The sequence below is a fragment of the Diplodia seriata genome (genome assembly GCF_021436955.1).
Source record: "Diplodia seriata strain FDS-637 chromosome Unknown scaffold_1, whole genome shotgun sequence".
Classification (NCBI taxonomy): domain Eukaryota; kingdom Fungi; phylum Ascomycota; class Dothideomycetes; order Botryosphaeriales; family Botryosphaeriaceae; genus Diplodia; species Diplodia seriata.
The window spans coordinates 1,107,293-1,128,491 of NW_027117308.1; the positions used below are offsets into that span (position 1 = coordinate 1,107,293).

Sequence of the window (21,199 nt, forward strand, 5' to 3'; positions counted from 1 at the left end):
TTCTTCCATGTCGTTCCTCCCGCCGACAGCATGTAGGCACAAGGGTCGTCGCTCGGACGATGAGAACTCCGACGACGAGAAGCGCCGCAAGAAGGAGAAGAAGCGTCGCGAGAAGGAGGAGAAGAAGCGTCGCAAGCAGGAGCGCGGTGATTACGGTTCCGAAGACGATGATGATTCTGACGATAGCAAAAAACATAGGCGTCGTTCCGGCTCCCGAGAGCGTCGTCGTTCCGGCGAGCGCCGTCGTTCTGGCGAGCGTCGCCGCTCCGGTTCTCGCGAGCGCTACGGTGGCGGCAGCGGCTATGGAGGTGGGAGCAGCGGCTACGGCCAGGAGAGCGGCTACGGAGGCGGTAGCAGTGGCTATGGCCAGGAGAGCAGCGGCTACGGTGGTGAGTCCGGTGGCTACGGCGGCCGCTCTGAGTACAGCGGAGGCGGTGGATACGGTGGTGGCGGTAGTGGTTATGGCGAGCGCCCCCCGCCCCGTGAGGAGTACGGCGGGGGTGGCGGATTCGGCGGCGGCGGTGGCCGTGACCGCATGCCCGGCGGATTCGAAGACGAGGACGAGTACGGCAGCCGTCGTCGTGAGGGCTACGGCCAGGGCGGCTACGGTGGTGGTGGCGGATATGGAGGCAGCGGATATTAAACGCCGCCCCTCCCCACCCCTCTTCTCTCCACCTCTCCCATTCTCCACCCTTCTTCACGAACTGGTGTATTGAGGGATGCTAGTCCTTTGGATTAGCCGCATATGAGATTGGGTAGGCAGATAGGTTGTTTACGAGTGCAATGATGAAGAATGATCGGTACGGATGAGTCTTTGAGCGATGTCAAGTGATTGTGTGATATGCAGAATGAAGCATATGTGAAAGGTCGTGAGAACTGCGATAGAGACAGTGTGTGGTAAGGACGTGTTGTGGGAGATGGGACGTCGTGGGAATGCGTTGTGTTGGGTTGTGGTTGAGCCCGGCGTTCGGGGTCACCATGGTAGTGACTTTTTACCTGCTGTCCCCCGCCAGCGGTGGCGGCCATCATGGTGCTCACACATCACTCAACACGCACGCATGATTGCGTCATAGGTGGTTGTCGCCCGGCGCCAAAAGGCTCCACTGTATACTTATGCAATTGCATTGCAGAAGGAGAAATACAAATAGCGTTCTTGCAAATGGAACTCTTGTGGCCGCTCGTGGGCGAAAAAAAAAAAAAAAAAAACACGCGGTGAATTGCTAGACGAACGACTTTCTGTCTGGATACCTCTCATGTCTTTTTATTTTTTATTTCTTACTCTCTTCACAGAACCTTTCCCTAGCGAAGATCAGAGTTGCCTAGTTATTACGCTTTGATTGCTCCGTTTGCGAAAAGATGCGAAGTGACAGTAAGGTGGATAAGCAAACAAACCGGTGCAAGAGAACGGCGAGCGGCAGTGAAGCAATCAGAACTGATGTACATACACGTAGATCATTGATCAATCCTTTGCCTTTTCACCGCTTGCTCGACAACACGTATCAATCCGTTGTCTCGTTTTCGCTGCAGCAGAGTCCTCTTATGATGAGTGTATGCATCTCGAAGGAGGCAGTTGAATATTGATAGACAACAGCTAAGAAGAATCATCGACCGCACAGGGTCCAATCTGCCAGCACAATAATCATCTCCTCTCCTCTCCTTTCCCATCACAACATCCTCCAACCAAAACAACCAACCCTAGCCCTTCTCAGACCAGTCCGATCAGCCGGCTCGCCCAACCAGCTCAATCATCCCTCGACGGCAACAGCCCATTCAACCGCCTAATCTCGCTCCACCGACTCCACCTGCCCAGCTCCAACACATTGACCCTGCGCACCCGCCCCGACGGATTGCCAATGATGACGGGCTTCCAATCCGCGGGCCGCGTGCCGAACTCGCCCGCAAACTTCTCCGCCTGCGCGTCGTCGAGGCCGCAATTCGCACCGCCGCCCATCATGGCCGCGCGCCAACTCTCTTCTTCTTCGCCACTCCTCCGTTCCAACCCATCGTGCCCCGTGGAGTGCACGTCGGCACCACGAGTGCCATGATCCCCAAACACCCCATCCGGAATGACAACGACCCGCCGCCACCGCCACAGCACGGCCGTCAGGGCGACCGTCAACGCGGCCAAGACGGCGGCGACGACGCCGGTGCTCGTCTGCGCGCCGAGGCGCCTGGTGAGGACGCCGCCCACGGCCGTCGCCGCGGCCGCGAGCAGGAAAGCCCACGTGTGCGCGACGGCGATGCCGGCGGCGACGCGGGGGAAGGCCGAGTAGGCGGTGCGCCGGCGGCGGTCGACGTCGGCCATGGACTGCAGGCGGTGGCGCGTGTTGGCGCCTGGCTGCAGGTCGCACGTGTCGAAGGCCTCGAAGACGAGGCCGTGCGTCTCGGCCCAGGCCAGGGCGGACAGGAAGCCGACGAGGGCGGCGAAGAGGATGGGGAGGATGGCGGGGGCGCGGCGCGGGCCCGCCGAGGACAGCGTGTAGGCGAGCCCCGCGAGTGGGAGGAGCGTCGTGAAGATGATGCGGCGCGTCATGTGCGATGTCCATGTTATTTGCGGTTGGAATGTCATGCTGTCGGTGCGTGGGCCCCGCGTGCGCTCGCGGCTGAAGAGACCGGCTTTGGTGAGGGGGATGGCGAGGAGGGCGCCGATGGCGAGGGAGGTCACGCCCGCGCCGACGTATTGCGGGTGCCAGCGGTAGTCGCGGGAGAGAAGGGCGCCGAGGAGCTGTTTAGTGGTTCTTAGTGGTGTGATGCTTTGGGCATGAGTTGGGGGCCCGGCTTACCACGATGACGAGGACAAATTGGGCGTAGATCCAGGCGATGTACATGGCCAGGACGCTGAAGCCCAGTTGGAAGTACATGTGAATGCTCAGCCAGACGCCGGCGGCGACCTCCTGGCCCCACCAGTCTGGTCCCTCCGGGGATATGTGCAGCTTGATCTCGCCTCGGACAATGCGCTGGTACACGTACTCGGAGTTGGGGTCGATCAGTTCAATGGCCGAGCGTCGGAAGCGTGCTTTTCGTGTCTCCGGCGCAAGCACGTTCAAGATGAGTACAGATGCGATCATGATGACCACAATGTAGAAGCCCCAAGAGGGATTTATGCTGCTGATCAGTACCGCCCCGACCATGAAACCGACGGCAATGCTGGCCAGGAAGGACCAGGCCCAGATCCCCAGCCAAAGTCCCATTCCCCCACCATGGCGGCGAGCGTCGTTAACAAAGACCAGTTCTTCATGAGGGTTTGCGGCTTGAAGAGATGCGCCAAAAAGGTCGAGGAGCGTAGCAATGAAGTTGACGTGGGCAAAACCAAGAACAAGGCCGGAGGCAGCTCGAGGAAGAAGAAGTCCTACTCGATAAAGGTGCGTCTCCGGATCACGTGCAGTGCCGACCACCAGTGCCTGTGGGAATTGGAGCGGTAACAGAATGGCGAGAGATCCCAAAACGTAAGGCTTGCGGCCGTGTAGTAGCGGCAAGGGCCAGCAGAAAAATGTTGAGATGGCGAGCCCCAGGTACAGACTGTTCGTTCAGCATGTACAATTGTACAGATGGGGGGTTTCACTCACACCACATTTCCCAGGATGGCGAAGTGTCCCTGATCGGCAATGGCGTATTGGATCCGAGGTACTTCGCCAGCCTATTCCAAATCAGAAGAAATCACACGAGAACTGAACGGGTACTGACATAGACCCCGATCAGAAATCCTACCAAGGCAGTATTGATGCATGCAACAGTAGCCGTGATTCGTTTCTTGGCAGTGCCCCAATTTCTCGCAATGGGCTCGCGACGCTGACGCTGGAAAACATCCAATCCTTCAGCCCCGCGGTAACTAACATGGGTGCGAGCCGGGTGACCCATGCCGAGCCCTTTGGAAGATTCTGGATCCAGGTCATCCCACGGTTGTGGAGGTTTGTGTCGTTTGTGCCCGCCAGAACGCTCCCGTTTCTCGCTGCGTCGCTCTTTCCGTCGATTTCGGATCTGCTGGGTGTTTTGAGGGGCCCGAAAGCGTTGGAAATGTTGATGTGCGGGAATGTCAACCTTCCGATGTTTCAAAGAACTGCTTCTTTGAGGCGTTGGTGGAACTCCGTGGCGCTTGATGTGATCATGGACTTCCTTCTTGGTAGGTGGCGATCGGTTCGAGTGCACATGGCGGTCGATGGAGGAGGGGCGAACTTGCCGCTTTGTGTTGTTGTGCCATGCTCTCCAATGTGGACTTGGTTGTTGCTGGACATCGCTTGATGTGCTCGTTGTCGTCGAGATCGAAGACAGGGAAGGGCTGCTAAGGCGAGTCTGTTTCTTTGCCTCGGCGTATGCCCAGTCGGTGACGACTGGATCGGCAGAGTTGCGTTCATGGGACTGGCTTGGAGTCAGTACTATTAAAGTTGGACGGATATTTGAAGACGAGACCGATGCGTCTCTGTGAGTATGAATGGAACTGACGGGATGCGCGTTCTCTGACAACGAATGTGCGCGTAGCAATGTCCTGTTAGAGGAGTGGCTGGTCTTTGGGCTCAAAGATGTTTCCAGCTCGGTAGGTGTCTCGTCGGAAGAGGTGTCCAAGGAGTCAGACACTAGCAGAGGGTCCATTCTTGATGCCGGTGAGGGGGTCTTCTCCAGAGATCTCGCGGCATCTTCCAGTACTTCAGAAACACCGTTAGACTCAAGACGATGGGCGGCATCATATGCATGAGGGTTGCCATACTACCAATTGCCCTTTGAAGCCCGGCCTCGGCGGGTGTCGGCTGGAACGGACGGGCTGACTCAACGCCCGACACTCGCGGTTCATTAGGCGTGATTGGGACGGGAGCAACTGGCTTCAAGGTCAGCGGAGCCCGCAGTTTGGGCCTGCTTGTTGCCGAGTCTCCAAGATGAGAATCCGTTCTTCTTTCATGACGCAACGGGATCTTATTTCCAGTCTCAGGCGCTGCATTTGTAGGCATCGCAGGTGGGGAAATCAGAGCTTCGTACGATCTGTGTGGTCTCGGGGTCTGGACGGGAGGGCCGATGCTCGCTCGGCTAACTGCATCGGTGCTGTACATTGACGGGGTGTAGACCGAGCTTGGATTGTGTGGCACATGCAGATTGAGCGATGGCTTGGGTAGAGGTGACTCAGGGCGTGCTGGCGATGGTTGAGTTTTGCTTTCTATCGTAGACCAAGACGTATCGTCATCCGACTCGAATGCTCCAGGAACATGTCGGTGCTTCCGGTGACCCTCTTTGTCAGACGAGATTTTGCCATCAAGCCAGGGCAGCTTCCTTCTAGGGGCGTTCAACAAAGACGGTCTGCGGGTAACAGAAGGGCTGACTGCGGAATCAGCGTCTTCCTTGTGGTCGCCGGCGGACAGTTGCCTGAGCACTCGATGTCTGAAGGTTGTTGTACTGCGCCGCCGAACATTATCGCTCCCAGCTCCATGCGACGCGTCTTCAGGACCGGTGCTATATGCCGTGACCATGGTGTTTGATGTCGAGGCGATTACCAGAGGGAGGATGGGGACCAGTCGCCCACGGGTCAAACGCTGCTTGTTGGACCAGGGGAAGGGTAATATGATGAAAAAAAAAGGGGGGGGGGCAAGATGGGAATGCTGGTCCGCTTACTCCAGGTAGCGCGAGCTGTACCGAAGGGCGAAGGGAAGGCACGGCTTTCGCGTACGCAAAAGGCCGCGCTCCAGTGAGTAGGGGGAAATGGATACGAGGATGTCAAGTTGGATGACGCGAAGACTGAGGAGATTCAAGATGTGCGTCGGGGCAGACGTGCCGATGCAGGAAAGAGGTCCATGGTGTTTCCATGTTCGCACCTACCACACAAGGAAACGAGGTCTTGCCGCTCACGAAGACAGCACTAGGTATGCCTCTTCCAGAATTCGGTGACATTCTTTCAGTCATTCGAGGATGGTTGCAGGGTCAGCCACATAGCGTCGTGATGCTGTATAGGTTCTGGCAACACAAGCAGCCTGCAGCTGCACTTCTGGTGCTACGACGTGAAATGGGGGAGTGGGGAAGTGCCAGGGATCTGCCCGCCTGACGCAGTCGATCAGCGGTTTGAAACGTCCCGAGAAAACAGAGTCGAACGGCAGCGGACGGAAGCGCAGTGTGCGCGTTTGAGGATCGACAAGGTGGTGGTCAGCCGTCACGCCAAGTCGGTTTGGCCTCTCGCTTCGGGCGGCCGCTCGCCTCCCCAACAACACCTCAACACCACTTCGTCGATGATCCCAGGACGATCCACACAAGGCTCGCGGCGCAGCGAGTCGTCGACATGTCTCAGCCGGGATGGTGTGCCCACAGCTGATGATCTCGGCGGGGCCGGGTGGCCATGCACAGCCATCATCGGGCGCGCAAGAGGCAAGGCACCTGCGCCCGCGGATTGGCGCGACGACCGGGCTAGGTGACGCGCATTAGCTGCCGCGAAACACAGCTTGCGGCCTTCATTGGCAGACGCCGCTCCGGCGACACGATGCGGCTGCTGAGCGAAATGAATGGCGATGCCTGTGCTGGAGGCGGCTGCCGGGGCTGATTGGACGCGCCTGCTGCCGCACCCCTGCAGTGGCAGTCAGCGCACGGGCCCTGTCGCCATCACCGTCCACCACCCACCGTCGAGAGCGCAGTCGTGACGGGGGACTGCTCTCTGCAGTGGTGACCCGCAAGGATTGTTTTTCTGGAATCACGGACGCTGGCAGCTAGCACGCTTTCTATTTTCCTTCTTATGAGCCATGTATCTCATCAGCCAGCTCGCCTCCCTTTTGCCCTCAGCCGGTTGCTGCTTCCCCATCTGTCCTTTCACTACTGCTGCACTGAACTTCGACCTGCCTCTCGCATGTGCTACCTTTCCGCTGCGCGTACCCGCTCGCTGTAATCGTAATCTCCCGCGCTCCTTCGATCTCCCCGGCTCCGAGTCCGTCTCTCTGCGAAGTCCGCACTCCGGCGAACAAGCTGGCCTTGTTCCTCCTTCACTCGAGCGCCGCCTCCGTCCTCTGTTTAGGCCCTCAATTACTTGACGTATATCGAAGAGCTTGGGGAAATATTGGGTCGGAGAGCTTTTAGTGCCGTCGTTCGCTTTCTTCTTGGCACCCGTGAGTAATGTTTGGGAAACCGCCAAAAGTGCGTGGTGCTGACGGTGCGTTTGGTGTCAGTAGACGTCGAAGCAGAGATCCCGATGACTCTTTGAGAAGAAGCCGGCATACAGCCAAGCCACCGTTGCCGACGAGACAGAAATGCATCGGTGCCGGTGAAGGGTGAGATCCAGCAGGGACTTCTCATTCTCTCCCCTCAGTGGGCTCGCACGATATTCCAGACGGTTATTTCAGGGTCTGCGCACGTGAAAGCGCAGCACCTGCCAAGCCATGTCGACCTTTTCGGAGACGCTCCACGAACGCGTCGCGACTCCCGTCACCCCCACCCACTCTCCACAACCTTCGATTCGCTCCACCTCCTCTGTGCGTTCCTACACGCCCATCCACTCACTCTCGCTGCACGACTATCGCAAGCAGCAAGGCTCGCCAAGGACCCCCGAGCCACCCGGAGGCAGACGGCTCAAGAGGAAGGCGGCCGCCACCCGCTTGAACGCCAGCGAGCGCGAGCCTCTTCTTCACCGGCCTAACCCTCCGCAGCTGCCTCCGTCTCCACCGTCAACCGCACACTCGGAGCCGAACCGCCGCGAGCCCAGCTCATCCTTCACCGCCCTGCGCGTGTCCTCGTTCCGTTCACTGCCAGCTCTGCAACAGCGGCCGTCGCTGGGCCTACGCGACATTGCCCGCCTCAACGCGTCTTCTGCAGATCTTCCGCCTGTCAACGCGTCACGCACCCCAGCACTTCCGCGCGACTTTGGCCTTGGGTCACGCAAGAGATTGCCACGCCCGAAAGACATCGAGATCCGACGCCCGCTCGCCACTTCGCCCATCCCAACCGAACCCTCCAGCGTCGATTTGCTCGAAACTGCAGGTCTTGCCAGCACCTCCACCTTTACGCTTTCCAAGTTTCCTTTTCCCGAGCCACCACAACCCCGCCCGTTGAACGTTTGGCCGCGAGAGTCGCATCCAGCGCCCACGTCCTCGCTGCTGGACACTCCCCCAGCTACTCCAGCTCTTCTTCACTTCAGAGGCACGTCTTTCGATGTTGTTAACCCCCACAACTCTCTCTATCTTTCCAACCTGGAAACCCCCGCAGATCAGGATGAACCCAATGACTACTTTTACAGGTCGTCACTGGACCAACTATTGCCAGCTGACATGTCACCCGAGTCCGCCGCCGACGAAGCTGCCTCCAGGCAGCCGCCGCGGCCCCTGTTCGACGACTTGAGGTCCGCTCACGCGTCCATCGCAAAGTCAAAGTTCCAGTCTCCGACGCACACGGATCAGCCACCGCGCGACCATGCGGAAGCCATGTTGTCCTCGGGCATGCCTGCCGCTCCTTCGAGCAACAAACCCGACCGCCGGGCATCATTAATCGATCGTGCACGTACAGTCTTTCGCAAGAGAGAAAGCAAGCCCGTGCAGGTTGACCAAGAGCTCAAGGGCATACCTTACAGCTCAACCTCGATCGCTTACCATGCCCCGGCGAAGGGTGCTTTCGGCTCATCCGAGACGATCGTCCCTGGGAACACCAGGGTCAATGTTACGCGTCCTTCTGGTGACACGTGGGAAACCCTCTCGGAGTCGGGCGGTCCTCAATATGACCAAGTCTCCATGTACCCCGAGACGGAATTCGACTCGAACTCGTTGTACTTTGGACCTCTAAGTAACCGGCGAAGCGTCCCGTTCGGGGTCAAGAATCAGATCACGGACTACAGCGGCGAGATCTCATACGAGTTCGAGGACACGCCCCGTCACTCGGTGCACACGAACCTATCCAGGAATCCGTCTGTTGACAGTCGGGGTGGCCGTACGCTGTCAAAGAACATCGACAATACATTGGGGAACATATACGACCAGTATGGTGGTGACACTACCTTTGACGCGACCGTCTCCACCAACCAGTTGATGCTTGATGATGAAGATGAAGACGACGATACGATCAGAGTTCCTAGCCTACGCAGCATGGTCCCATCAAGCCCTCGCACGAGTCGCATTTCCGGACTTAGTAAATTCGACTTCGGCCTTGACGATGTGCGTCGTAGCGGTAATCCTGAAAGCCCTGTGACCAGCCCTGTCACTCCTCAGGATGGCGTGTTCCCGAAGTCACTGGGTGTGATGCGCCCTTCGCCGGGAAAGCCGCCAAACTCCCCGCCTCCTCTTGCTCCCGGAGAGCTTAGAGAGGCTCATCGGGTGTATGCGCATGTATCAGAGGACTACTCCAACAGGGCTTCTTCTTACGGCGACACACGGAAGCTGCTCGGCATTTCTGGCAACATTGATGCGATGAATCGGATGTCTGTGATCACTGAGGGTAGCCGCCTCTCCCAGGGCGATAGGCTGCCTCAATCGCCCCTGCAAGAGTTTATAGAGAGGTGCGACAGCCAGCGGGGAACGCCAGAGCTCGAGCATTGCCGGGACCGCACTCAGAACAGCCTGCTCAGCTCTGAAACGAACGCAAGCACGAATTCCGATGTGAGCGTCGGCGGGATCGCATTCCAGATGCCGGAGAAGGAGAACATTCCGTCCGTACAATCAGAGTCCGGTCTTCGCAGGCAAGCGATGGTCAGCAATGCCGAACGCAAGAGCGGCGGTAGCGATATCCCAGCAATGTGGATGCGTTCCGTGTCCCCGGGCCCACGCAACGAATCGCCGGCGACTCTAGCCAGCCAGGGCACGGATGGAGATTGGGAGACCCTTGCCCCAACGACGACTCCTGGAGATCACAGCCGTCGCAACTCCACTGAGCCAGCCCTCCCGATGCAGGATATTACTCCGCTGAAGAGAACGAACACGAACCCGTGGCGACGTGACAGGCTAGCACATGAAGACAGCATTAGCCCGGTCGTAACATCACCCTCTGAGACGAGGGATATTCCCAAGTTTCCCCGCGACAGCCAGCTATCGTTCCTCCGACAAAGTCGCTTTGGAAGAGACACTCGCCGTTCTACCGTGAGCGCTTCGAACTCAGCAAATTCGCGACCCTTTGAGCTTTCCGCAGCCCAGGTCAAGGATCTCCTTCCTTTCGGTCCAAACGACGAGATCGTCGAGGAGCATGAAATGTCACCTTTGGCCCATAGAACCAGATCCCACGGCCTGGGCCCCTCAAGCTCTACGGCAAACGGGAGCAGTCGTGTCAACTCGTTTGACAAGTTCGCACTTGTCGGTCCTGAAGCTAATCTGACTGGTACGCCAATGGGTACTGGCATGCGCTTTGCCGGCAGCAGTACGGTCGGGTCCACTCCAGAAAACGTCAGAGCCTACGAGGAGATCTTCACCAGCTCTCCGCCAAGCATGTCCACTCCTGCGCGGCAGAGTCTTCTGGGCAGGTCCAGCAACGCTGATATCTACAGCCCTACTGCGGGTCACATGGCCAATACAGGCCAATTCAACCCTTTCCAAACTCCTACGTCGTACAGGCCATCACCTCTTACTAGAGGAAGCATCGTCAGTAGCCAATCCAGTAGGGCACCGCCGCTCAGCTCCTACGGCAAGGAGATTGATGAACTTCGTGCCGCTTCATCAAGCCGCGCCGAGCGTTACCGACAGCTGAAGTCTTCATCAGTGGGTTCTTCAATGAACAGTACTCCGCGCATGAGCGGCCTACCCATGCCACGGGCGTCAGTCCGCGGGATGACTTCCCCTTTCCCTCTGACGCTTCGCTGCCAAGAAAGCGCTACATTCACAAACGACCGTTCCGAATCCGGCACAGTTGTTCGCCCGGGCTCCAACCGCACAGTTGAGCCTCTCCAACGCCATTCGCCGCATTTGCTGCAACTTCCGAGGCCGAGTTCGTCTGATATGACTGGCAAAATCAACAAGAAGAAGCATCTCTCGTGGGCGATCTTCGCGATGTGCGCTTGGTTCCCTCCGACTGCCATGCTCTTGTTCCTGGGAGCATTTGACGGCTTGATGTTCCAGATGAGCGGCCGCGAGGTACTCCACGTCGGTCAGTTCCAGAAGAAGTGTGCCATGATCGCCTTCATGGCAGAGGTCATCGTGCTGGTTCTGATTCTGGCGCTGTGGCTCGGTCACGTCTTCTGATTCAGACCAGATGGTCATCGCTGCGACATCACATTCTTGGTGTTGGGCCCCGAGCCATGGCAACTGGCAACGATCATTCGGGAGAATACGCTCTTGCTTGAGCTAGTTTTAATCAGGGTTGGAGAGGACCTTGATGAGTCGTGCCACCGGCACATTGTTTACGACGTCACGTTTGAACGGCCATACCTTGGGCTTGACGCATCTCTGGAGCTTTCGTCGTCATCTTCCGGAGGAATTGAGAACACAGCTCACTGCCGGTCAGTGCTTTGATCAGCCGCGCTTATCAATTGGCGCATTCTCACCTGATAGCTGGTCACGGTTCTCCCCCTTCAGCTCTTCTCTGCATTTGATCTCTTGAAGCGAAACCGGAGGCATTTTCGACTTTTTTCTTTGCACTTTCTTCGACGGCACGAATACCGTTCTGCCCTTTTCCCCACGGAGCGTCAACGTCCCGGATGACAAACGCTTTGGTCTAATGCACAATTTCTTGCTGTTCGTTCCCCTCTCATTCTCTGCGTTACACTGCATAGCACGGACTGGTTTCTTGCGAACACGGAAACGGAACAAAGGTCTGCATTTCCTTTGATCAACACAAACTATAATGGGCGGAGGCTGGGGGAAGATATCGACGGGGAGAACGACATACTGCATGGGACAGGTCTCCCACTTGCTACATTTCCTGATTCAGGCTCTTTTCCCTCTCTTCTGCCAGAGGCAAACATCCTTTGGTCTCACAGTCTTGGGTCCTCGGTGATCCATGCCTATGCGACAAGGATGTTACTGGAGCCCAGTCGCTGGCTGAACACGAGCGTTTTGCAAAATCAGAAAGCTCCGAGCGAGTAAAGAAGAAAGGACACAAAAAAAAAAAAAAGGAATTACAACGGGTAGCTGCTGGAATAAAATGGAAAGACAGGGCCTAGCGAAACTCCCTTTTGGCTTTTCAGTAACGGCAATGCTCTTCATTGAGGGTTCGTCCGGATCGGTCTTGAGGGCTTGGTTTTGGTTGGTCTGGTCTTCTCAGGTAGCTACACTATAACATGGGATCTTGAAAACGTGATTGTGCTTTCTACTGTGAGTCTTGTGATCCGTGTTTCTTCCATCGTGAAGAAGAGATATACAGTGCAGGACGGCATCACTGTCCACAACGCCGAAGCCATCAACACTACATCACGGAACCCAGTCCCATGCCACCTCTCTCACTAACCTTGCACCTATTCTTTTTCCTTTCTTCAAGCCCTTCAACGTCGGGCAGTGTGTCGAACAGTTGAAGGAATTGGTGGATCAGGGGGAGCGGTCTACGGTGATTAATGGATCATGGGCAACATGCAGGATAGTGCCTTATTTATCATGACAGAAGTGAGGATACAAAGAACCGAAAGCCCCTAGTAACTACTGATCTATGGGATAATGACAACGAGGGTATGCACTCTACAATTATTCATGTGGTTCATATTTCTTCGGCCGTATGGGGGCGCGGTATGCATTCATTCATAATTTTCTGGACCTTATTGCAGCAGAGTCCGCCTAGGCTTTCCGTTTCCATCTACTCTGTCAATGTTCCCTCCTTGATTCCCTCCTTCCTTTTCCCTCATAAACCCGACCTTTTTCTTCTTTCCACCTCGCTTCTTTTCCCTCTCGTCCTCCCTCCACAACCACAACCCTACTCCTCAAACCGGATCTTCCCTTGGCTGACATCCGGATAGACATCAAACCGCCTCTGCCCATAAATCGGAATCCCCTTCCTCACCTCCTCGATGCGATCCCCGTTCAGCTCCGCATACACAATCTCCTCCTTCTCGCCCGCCTCGGCCAGCTTCTCGGCATTCGGATCCACCACCATGCTATGGCCCCACGCATTGTAATCCGCGTCCATATCCCTGGCGGGGCTGCACAGCCCGACGTAGACCTGGTTATCCATCGCCCGCGCCCTCGCCTGCAGCTCCCAGTGCAGCGCGCCCGTCGTCAGGTTGAAGGCGCCGGGGTAGAGCAGCAAAAACGCGCCCTTGCGCGCGGCGATGGTCGCGAGCTCGGGGAAGCGCACGTCGTAGCAGATGGCGACCGCGACGCGGCCGTACTCGGGCAGGTCGACGAGTGTCACCTTGTTGCCGGGCGACAGCGCGTCGGATTCGCGGAACGTGATCTTGCCCGGGATCGAGATGTCGAACAGATGCACCTTGCGGTGCGTCGCCAGCAGCGCGCCCGACGGGGCGAAGACGAGGGACGTGTTGTATAGCGTCTCGTCGTCTTTCTTGTCTCCCCCTTCCCCCTCCGCCGACGCCGCCGCCTTCGCCTTCTTCACCCGCTCCGGTATCGACCCGCCGACGATGTACGCGCCCGCCTCCTTCGCCAGCGCGCTCAGCGCGTGGTAGCTGGGCGCCTCGTCCTCGGTCGGCGGAGCGTGGGCACCACCACCGTCCGCCGCTCCCCGCAGCGTCTCGGCGTACTGCGAGAAGTACTTGACGCCGTACGGGCTGTTGAAGCACTCGGGCAGCACGACGATCTTGGCGCCCGCCGCCGCCGCCTCCAGCACCTTGCTGCGCGCCCGCGCCAGGTTGTCGGCCTTGCTGGAGCCCGTCGCGAGCTGCACGAGCGCGAGCTTGACCGGCTGTTTGAGGAGCTTGGACATGTCGTGTGTGCGGCCGCCGGGCGTTGGTTTGGCTTGGTTGTGGAAAGGAATGCCTCGTGGGTTTGTTTGGTGGCGGGTGCGGGGTAGCTCTTTTTCTTGGAGGGAGAGAGCGCTATCTCGTTCTAGTGGAGCTCGGATCGATGGAAGGCCGTCGGATGGCTCGTTGAAGTCGTTTCGGGGGGAGGTGCGAGTAGAAGCTCAATGGCGGGGAAAGCGCGTGGTGGAAGAGAAAGGTGGGATGGTGTGTTGATGTGATGACATGGGTGCCGGAGTTAAGCTTCCGCTGTCGGAGAACAGTCCCCTGCGCTCTGCGACATGACGCGATAATTGGCCTGCTTCATGAAACCGCAGCTGGGATTGTGAAGAGACTTTGTAATTAGCTATAGCTTGTATAAGGGCTATACAGCTACCAACGGACACTTCCCCGCCTCAGTTGTTCTCTCAAATTATAGCGAATGAATTGGAAAGAATAGAGCGAACGCTTCGACATATCACAACGAGCATCCCATGTTCTGATCCGAAGTCTGCAGACCACAAGAGAATAACGGTTCAAGTTATATAGGAGATCAGGTATAAACGAGAATAGCTGAAAAAAGCGTCCTCCCTAGCCCCTAGCTCCCCACCACCTTCAATTTTTCATTTCACCATCTCCTCCCCTCTCATCAATACACAAAATACGCCTGCGCCAACGGCAACACCTCCGCCGGCTCCGCCTCGCACAACACGCCATCCGCCTCGACCGTATACCTCTCGGGGTCGACCTTCATCTTCGGCCTCGCGTCGTTGAACTTCATGTCCCGCTTCCCCACCGTGCGACACCCCTTCACCGGCTCCACGCGCTTCCTCAGCCCGTAGCTGGCCGCGACGCCGTTGTCGATGGCCGCCTGGCTGACGAATGTGACGCTGGTGCTCGGCACGAGCGGCGCGAACATGGGCCGCATGACGACGGGTTCGATGGTGGGGATGGACGCGTTGGGGTCGCCCATCTGCGCGTGCGAGATCATGCCGCTCTTGATGACGAGCTTGGGCTTCGCCCCGAAGTTGGCCGGCTCCCACACCACCAGGTCCGCCAGCTTTCCCGGCTCGACGCTGCCGATTAGGTGGCCCATGCCCTGCGCGATGGCCGGGTTGATCGTGTACTTGGACACGTACCGCTTGACCCGGAAGTTGTCGGCGCGTGTGCCTTGGTCTTCCGCCAGCTGCCCGCGCTGCACCTTGTTCTTGTGCGCCGTGTGCCAGGTGCGTGTTATCACCTCGCCGCAGCGGCCCATGGCTTGCGAGTCCGACGACATCATGCTGATGGCGCCGAGGTCGTGTAGGACGTCCTCTGCTGCGATGGTTTCCGCGCGAATGCGGGACTCGGCGAACGCGACATCCTCTGGGATGTTGCGAGAAAGATGATGGCAGACCATCAACATGTCCAGATGCTCGTCCAGTGTGTTGCGCGTGTATGGCCGAGTCGGGTTGGTACTGCTGGGCAGAACATTGTCGAGCTCGACCACCGAAATGATATCGGGGGCGTGGCCGCCACCAGCACCTTCGGTGTGATACGTGTGAATTGCGCGTCCCTTGAAGGCCTTGACGGTTTGCTCAACGAAACCAGATTCGTTCAACGTGTCCGTGTGGATCAGTGTCTGAACATCGTATTCATCGCAAACGGTCAAGCAAGCATCGATGGCAGCCGGCGTGCTTCCCCAATCTTCGTGAAGCTTCAAACCGACCACACCAGCTTCGCATTGCTCCCGCAGCGGTAGTAATTCCGAGTCATTGCCCTTGCCAGTAATACCGTAGTTGACTGGCAGGCTATCGCAAGCTTGGAGCATCTGGCGAATATGCGTCTTGCCGGGCGTGCAAGTCGTGGCATTTGTCCCGGTGCTATCGCCTTGTTAGTGTGGGCTTGGAGCAAGGGGGACAATGGACAAGCAAACCTGGGGCCAGTCCCTCCACCCAGCATACTTGTAATTCCCGAAGCAACAGCTTCGTATGCTTGCTGCGGGCAGATGAAATGAATGTGCGTATCGAAACCTCCAGCAGTGATGATCTTGCCTTCGCCGGCAATAACATCCGTGCAAGAGCCAATGACCAGGTTGGGATGTACCCCCTTCATGACGTCCGGGTTTCCAGCCTTGCCAATGCCTACGATGTGGCCATTCTTGATACCGATATCAGCCTTGTAGATACCGGACCAGTCCACAATCAAAGCATTGGTGATGACAGTATCTAGAGATTCGCTATCCCCACGACCACCTGCCTGGCCCATTCCCTCACGCAGCGATTTACCACCGCCAAAGGAGCACTCATCGCCGTACTGAGTCAAGTCCTTTTCGACCTGGATCCAAAGGTCGGTAGCACCCAAACGGACGAGGTCGCCGGTCGTCGGCCCAAACATGGTTGCATAGGCCTGCCGGTCCATCGAAGCAACATCAATGTGGGCCGCATCCCCCACAGGCTCCGGCACATGTAGGAAGCCACCAGCCTGCAGACGCTCCACCAGACCTTCCGCTATAGAGAAATCCTTGATGTGGCCGGACGCTACGTTGTTGCCGCCCTTGATAACCTGGTGGCCATCGATCTGGACCAGCGTGACGGTTTTGGTGTCGCCCGGCTCAAACCTCACAGATGTACCGGCGGGGATGTCGAGGCGGAAACCGTGGGCCCTGACACGGTCGAATTCCAGGAAAGGGTTCGTCTCGACGAAGTGGTAGTGCGAGCCGACCTACGCCCACGTTAAACACGCGCATTGGCCGAGCAGCAGGCGAGAGCAGTCCTACCTGGATAGGTCTGTCGCCCTTGCTCGTGACCTTCAGCCTGATTCTCGTCCTCCCCTCGTTCAGGACAATCCTGCCCTTGACTGGTATGACGGCGCCCGGCTGCTTCTTCGGCTCGTACACGCTCGGGTCCCATGACGGGAACACGTCCTGGCCGGGGACGGGCAAGAAACTGCCGTACAGGGCCTTCTCGAGATCGCCATCTTCTGTGCTGATGGGGTGGTGGACGGTGACGAGGTACGTGCCGGTGGGGAAGGTGCCCTCGATCTGGAGCTCGGTGAGGGAGCTTACGACGGACGGGAGGACGTGGCGGCGACCCAGCATGGTCTTGCCAATGGCCATGAGGTCGGCAACCGTGTGCCTGCCATCGCGAACGAGCTGTACGCCGTGCGGTCAGCGGGAAGAGCTTGGGCAGCGGGAGTCGGCGTTTCGAGTACTTCTTGGAGGTTGTTCGCTATGAGGGCCTGCGGCGGGTCAGCCGGTGGTGAATTGAGCGTCCAATGGCACGCACGGTAGCTTCAGCATGGTTCAGCTTGACGCCTCGGGCTAGACGGCGCTGTGCCAGCAAGCCAAGCTGCGAGATGAGGAGCTTGTCGACCTAGGGAGCGCGTTGGGTGGTTAGCAGGCAGGCGTGCGGGGCACGGGAGGCATTGGCGTTACGAGAGAAATGCCGGGGTGTCAGACCTCCTTGGGTGCGAGCTGCATAGTGACGGCACCGCTACAATGGCACGGAACAGCGAATGACACAGATGGGAAGGGCCGAAAGCTGCCTCGAGCTCGACCGCTGGAGGGATCGTGGAGAAGGGACTGAGCTTGAAGCTCTACAAAGCTAGAGTAGTGCTATACAGCCGTCCCTTCCTCCGCACGGTCAGCCCCAGTCCATTGACACGCCACCATTGGACGGCGACCCGTCGCTGATAACGCCCGCCGACGCAACCGATTACACGTAAACTCCGCAGACATTCTGCTTACGGCTCAATGCGCCCCGCCGCGTGGGTCGCCGATGCACCGAACTATGATGTGCGCTTGCGCTGCTGCAGGACCGAGGTGCATGGCCTGCAGCAATCGTCAGGACAGGTCCTGAATGCATTCACTTCTGCCTCCGGCAGCAGTCGAAATTCCGCACCTTCCATCGCCGATGAAAAAGCCTCCTGCACGTCAAGATGGCCGCATTGCACCGCTACCTGACGAAAGTCTGGAATGCGTCAGCGCCCTAGCAGCATCTTAGCCGCCGTAGGATTGTAGCTAGCAGCGCCGGCGGGTGAAGAAAACTTCCCGCACCCATGCTTTCGCGCTTCTGGATGGTGGAGTGTGTGCAAGTGCCTAAGCTGCAGCCCTCATCCCACGCGTCAACACGTGCCGTATCAGGTGCTTGACAGACGCTGCAGCAAGGGTCTCCTTTCCCGCCCTCTGCCGCGTCCTAGAGCCTGAGTTGCGAGCAGAATTTGCATTCGTTGAGAGGCAAGCTGTGCGCGCCGTCCTTCGGACATACGCATGTCCACTATCCCTGTACAAAAGCGTTCATGCGCATCGGAACGGCTTAGCTGCAACCGTGGCTCGCACCAACGAAAGGGAAACAGGCAAAGTCGAGAAACGTGGACCTGAACAAGTGGGCCAATATGTCTGCTCAGCCCGCTGCTGAGGCGCCAAAGCGCTCTATTCTCGGGCATTCCGGTAGACATATTACACATTACATTATGTCCCTTTACATCTGTGTTTTTGCCTCGCGGCCTGTCCTTTGGAGCCATCTCGTCGAAGCTCTGTAGTAGAGTGTGTTGCATGCGTCTCTTAACGCCGGCCCCAATTCCAAATCACTTTTTGCTCCACCAGGCGCCATTCCATGACGGAGAGGCGAGGCCGCATCCAATACCGGACCAGAGGACCCCCGCTCTTTTAACTCCGCCTGCGCCGCCCCATTATTACGCCAGCCGCTGATCGATGTTGCTGCCTTGGCCAATCACTCCGGGACTTCCCAGTCTTCCGCTTTCCGATCGCTGCACCGAATCCCTTTTCTCCTTCGGCATCCCCATGTCCATCGATGTCCCAATCGCCATTCTGTTGAGGCTGTCCGCCAATTCTCCATGGCCAGGTCCGGTGATGGGGGATTGCGGCGACGACATGCTCGAGAGCGCATGCGGAGAGAAGACGACTGGCCGGGGCAAACTCGTCATCGGCGTAAACTGCGGTGCAGGCATGTACATACTAGGCACCACCGTGTTAGCAGCCCAACGGACAGGGAAGGCGTACGTCGTGCAGGAGACTGTCGACCAATCAATCATTCGGTGAAAAGACCGTGTCAGCGGCCGTGGCTTGTCGTACTGCAAACAAGTAAATGCACGACCAGCGGCATCGGCAAGAGGCGACTGAGCAAACCAAGCAAACATTGGTATAAACGCGCGCAGTAATACACAAACGAAGAGTAAGCGTGCTAAAAGTCATGAACTCGCAGGTTTGCAATTTAGAGGAAACGCATATGCTCTAAAAAGCATCCTTCCCGCCAAACGAGAGCGTTGGCTCTGCTGCAAAGGGGAATCGAAAATGACTAGCTACAACCCGAGAAAAACCCTCCCGTTGGGAAGAAAGTAATAAGCAAGGCAAATAGTGGTTTTCGTGAGAAGGGAATTAGAGCAGCAGAAGACCCTTGGCTAAGCCGTGTTGTACAGGATTTTCTCTAGACCGCAGTCAAGAAGAAGAGAAAGAAGCAACTTTTTGGTATTGGGAAAGGCATGAAAACCCGTGAATGAGACCGAACTTGATGAGAGTCGTGACGTGGCATGCATATAAAGTGAAAAAGCGTGACCGAGCCAACCAGTGAAAGACCTTAAAGACCTTTGAATGCACGACGTACGCGAACTCCCGCTGAACCCTCAGAAATGTAAGGAATGTTGCTTACTGTAGCAGGGTCAGCAAGCCTTGAGAATGGGGTAAGCGTCAGCACTTTAGTGCTGCCATACCTTCATGGGAGCAAACCCGCCGTATGGGTTGGGAGGCATGCCCATGTTAGGGTAAACCGGAGGCGGAGGGGCGGGGCGGTACGGAGTGCCCGCGGGCCCGGAGTTGTTCTGGCTACGGCCCCAGCTGAGACGGACGCGCGAGTTGCCGATGGGGTAGCCCTGCATCTGGTTGATGGCCATCTCGGCAGCGTGACGCTGCACAAACTGCACGAAACCGCAACCCTTGCCCGGAGGGATCTTGACGTAGGTGATCTCGCCGAAGCCCTGGAAGAAGGACCGAAGCTCATCCTCCGTGACGTAGCCTGAGAGGCCGCCAACGAAGACAGTGGTGTTGTTCGGGTCCGTGAACTGGTTCATAGGCTGAGGGGCGCCATAGTAGCCAAGCGGAGGGGCACCCATGCCATACATGCCAACAGGGCCGGGGCCACCGCCGTGCATGCCGCCCATGGGGCCAGCACCAGGGCCGCCACCGCTCTTGTTTTTGGGAGTAGCCGTGGAAATGCGCATGGGACGGTTGCCGCAGTAGACACCCTGCATCTCGTTCAAGGCGCGCTGCTGCTCGCTCTCATCGGAGAAGCGGACGAAGCCGTAGCCGCGAGACATGCCGGAGATGGGGTCGGACATGATCTTTGCAGACTTGCAAGACGGGTACTTGCCCTGGAAGAGCGAGACGAGCACGTATTCATTGACCTCGGGGCCAAGGTCTCCGACGAAGATCGAATACTCGGGGCCACGGTCGTCCCTGCGGTCCTGAAGACCACCGCCGGAAGCCCAGTTCAGCTTGAAGGGGCGGTTCGAGTTGGGGATCATCTGGCCGTTAAGCGAAAGGGCCTTTGCAGCAGCCTCGGCGGTCTGGAAATCGACGAAGCAGTAGCCGGCGTTGTTACTGCGGATGTCAGTGGCCAATTGTTCCAAGGCAGAGATTTCTAACTTACCCAGAGAACTTGTCGCGAATCATCTTGACGTTGACCTGTTCGCCCATGCCGTACCAGACACTGCGCACAAAGTTCTCATCGATCCAGGGTTCGAGCTCTCCCATCCTGCAGAAAATCAGTATGGTAACGTTGTTGGAAAATGTATCTGGCCCGAGGCGCAATTCGTCATGGCGAAGAAAAAACTTCATCCGAGGTGAGAGGCCTCCGGGCAGATGCGCAAACGTACCAGAGAGTCGTCTTGGATTCGCCAGGTCCCTGGCTGCCAGGACCGGAGGAAGGCGCACCAACGGGCATGTTGCCGCCTTGGAACTGGCCGGCCGCGCTCTCAATCGGCTGCCCCATCTGAGGTTGTTGTTGGGCACCAGCGACGCCCTGCGCATTGGCATCCTCGGCGCCCGGTTGGCCTTGGAATGAGTTATCGTAGGCGAAGCTCATCTTGTCCGTAGATCGCGTGGGTCGATACTAATATTCGGAAGAGCGAGAAAGTGGTGGGAAGAAGTGTGGTGGTGAGTGTCCAAGCGTTGATGACGGCAGAAGTCTGTGTCGGACCGGCACTTGTCAGCACGGACGCTCTGATCGCACGGTTGACGGCATAGAAATGATGGGCCGCGGCGGCAAGTGAGCTTGGGACACGAGCGCAACGCACCTTTGAAAGCACTGCTGCTAATTGGCTATGTCGCCGAAGCTGTGAAGGAGCTTGGTGGGAGGGACCGTGTGTGAACGACCAGGATCGCGCGCGCGGTTAAGACCGAGTGAGCTGGCGAGGCAGTCTGGAAGCGGGGCAAGATTGCGCAGAGGATGAGTCCGA

The 21,199-nt window shown here is 57.7% G+C and overlaps 7 protein-coding genes across 7 annotated transcripts; 3 read left to right on the forward strand and 4 right to left on the reverse strand.

Annotated features, from left to right (window-relative positions):
- Window positions 1-7: 7 nt before the first annotated feature.
- SLS55_000332 (uncharacterized protein) lies at window positions 8-643 on the forward strand (the record flags this gene model as incomplete). Its single annotated transcript, XM_066771844.1, has 2 exons — window positions 8-12; window positions 37-643. 2 exons carry the CDS (start codon window positions 8-10, stop codon window positions 641-643), a joined length of 612 nt encoding a protein of 203 aa, XP_066637123.1.
- Window positions 644-1,741: 1,098 nt separating this feature from the next.
- Window positions 1,742-3,131, reverse strand: SLS55_000333 (uncharacterized protein; the record flags this gene model as incomplete). Its single annotated transcript, XM_066771845.1, has 2 exons — window positions 1,742-2,725; window positions 2,784-3,131. The coding sequence occupies 2 exons, from the start codon at window positions 3,129-3,131 to the stop codon at window positions 1,742-1,744; spliced, it is 1,332 nt and encodes a 443-aa protein (XP_066637124.1).
- Window positions 3,132-3,200: 69 nt separating this feature from the next.
- On the forward strand, window positions 3,201-3,672 carry SLS55_000334 (uncharacterized protein; the record flags this gene model as incomplete). Its single annotated transcript, XM_066771846.1, has 2 exons — window positions 3,201-3,362; window positions 3,652-3,672. The coding sequence occupies 2 exons, from the start codon at window positions 3,201-3,203 to the stop codon at window positions 3,670-3,672; spliced, it is 183 nt and encodes a 60-aa protein (XP_066637125.1).
- Window positions 3,673-7,337: 3,665 nt separating this feature from the next.
- On the forward strand, window positions 7,338-11,108 carry SLS55_000335 (uncharacterized protein; the record flags this gene model as incomplete). Its single annotated transcript, XM_066771847.1, has 1 exon — window positions 7,338-11,108. One exon carries the CDS (start codon window positions 7,338-7,340, stop codon window positions 11,106-11,108), a length of 3,771 nt encoding a protein of 1,256 aa, XP_066637126.1.
- Window positions 11,109-12,768: 1,660 nt separating this feature from the next.
- On the reverse strand, window positions 12,769-13,734 carry NIT3 (Omega-amidase nit3; the record flags this gene model as incomplete). The annotated part of the gene is made up of 1 exon (XM_066771848.1): window positions 12,769-13,734. One exon carries the CDS (start codon window positions 13,732-13,734, stop codon window positions 12,769-12,771), a length of 966 nt encoding a protein of 321 aa, XP_066637127.1.
- A 662-nt stretch (window positions 13,735-14,396) lies between these two features.
- On the reverse strand, window positions 14,397-17,207 carry URE1 (Urease; the record flags this gene model as incomplete). The annotated part of the gene is made up of 5 exons (XM_066771849.1): window positions 14,397-15,616; window positions 15,691-16,450; window positions 16,506-16,880; window positions 17,014-17,100; window positions 17,187-17,207. 5 exons carry the CDS (start codon window positions 17,205-17,207, stop codon window positions 14,397-14,399), a joined length of 2,463 nt encoding a protein of 820 aa, XP_066637128.1.
- A 2,234-nt stretch (window positions 17,208-19,441) lies between these two features.
- SLS55_000338 (uncharacterized protein) lies at window positions 19,442-20,826 on the reverse strand (the record flags this gene model as incomplete). The annotated part of the gene is made up of 3 exons (XM_066771850.1): window positions 19,442-20,342; window positions 20,392-20,496; window positions 20,618-20,826. 3 exons carry the CDS (start codon window positions 20,824-20,826, stop codon window positions 19,442-19,444), a joined length of 1,215 nt encoding a protein of 404 aa, XP_066637129.1.
- Window positions 20,827-21,199: the final 373 nt, after the last annotated feature.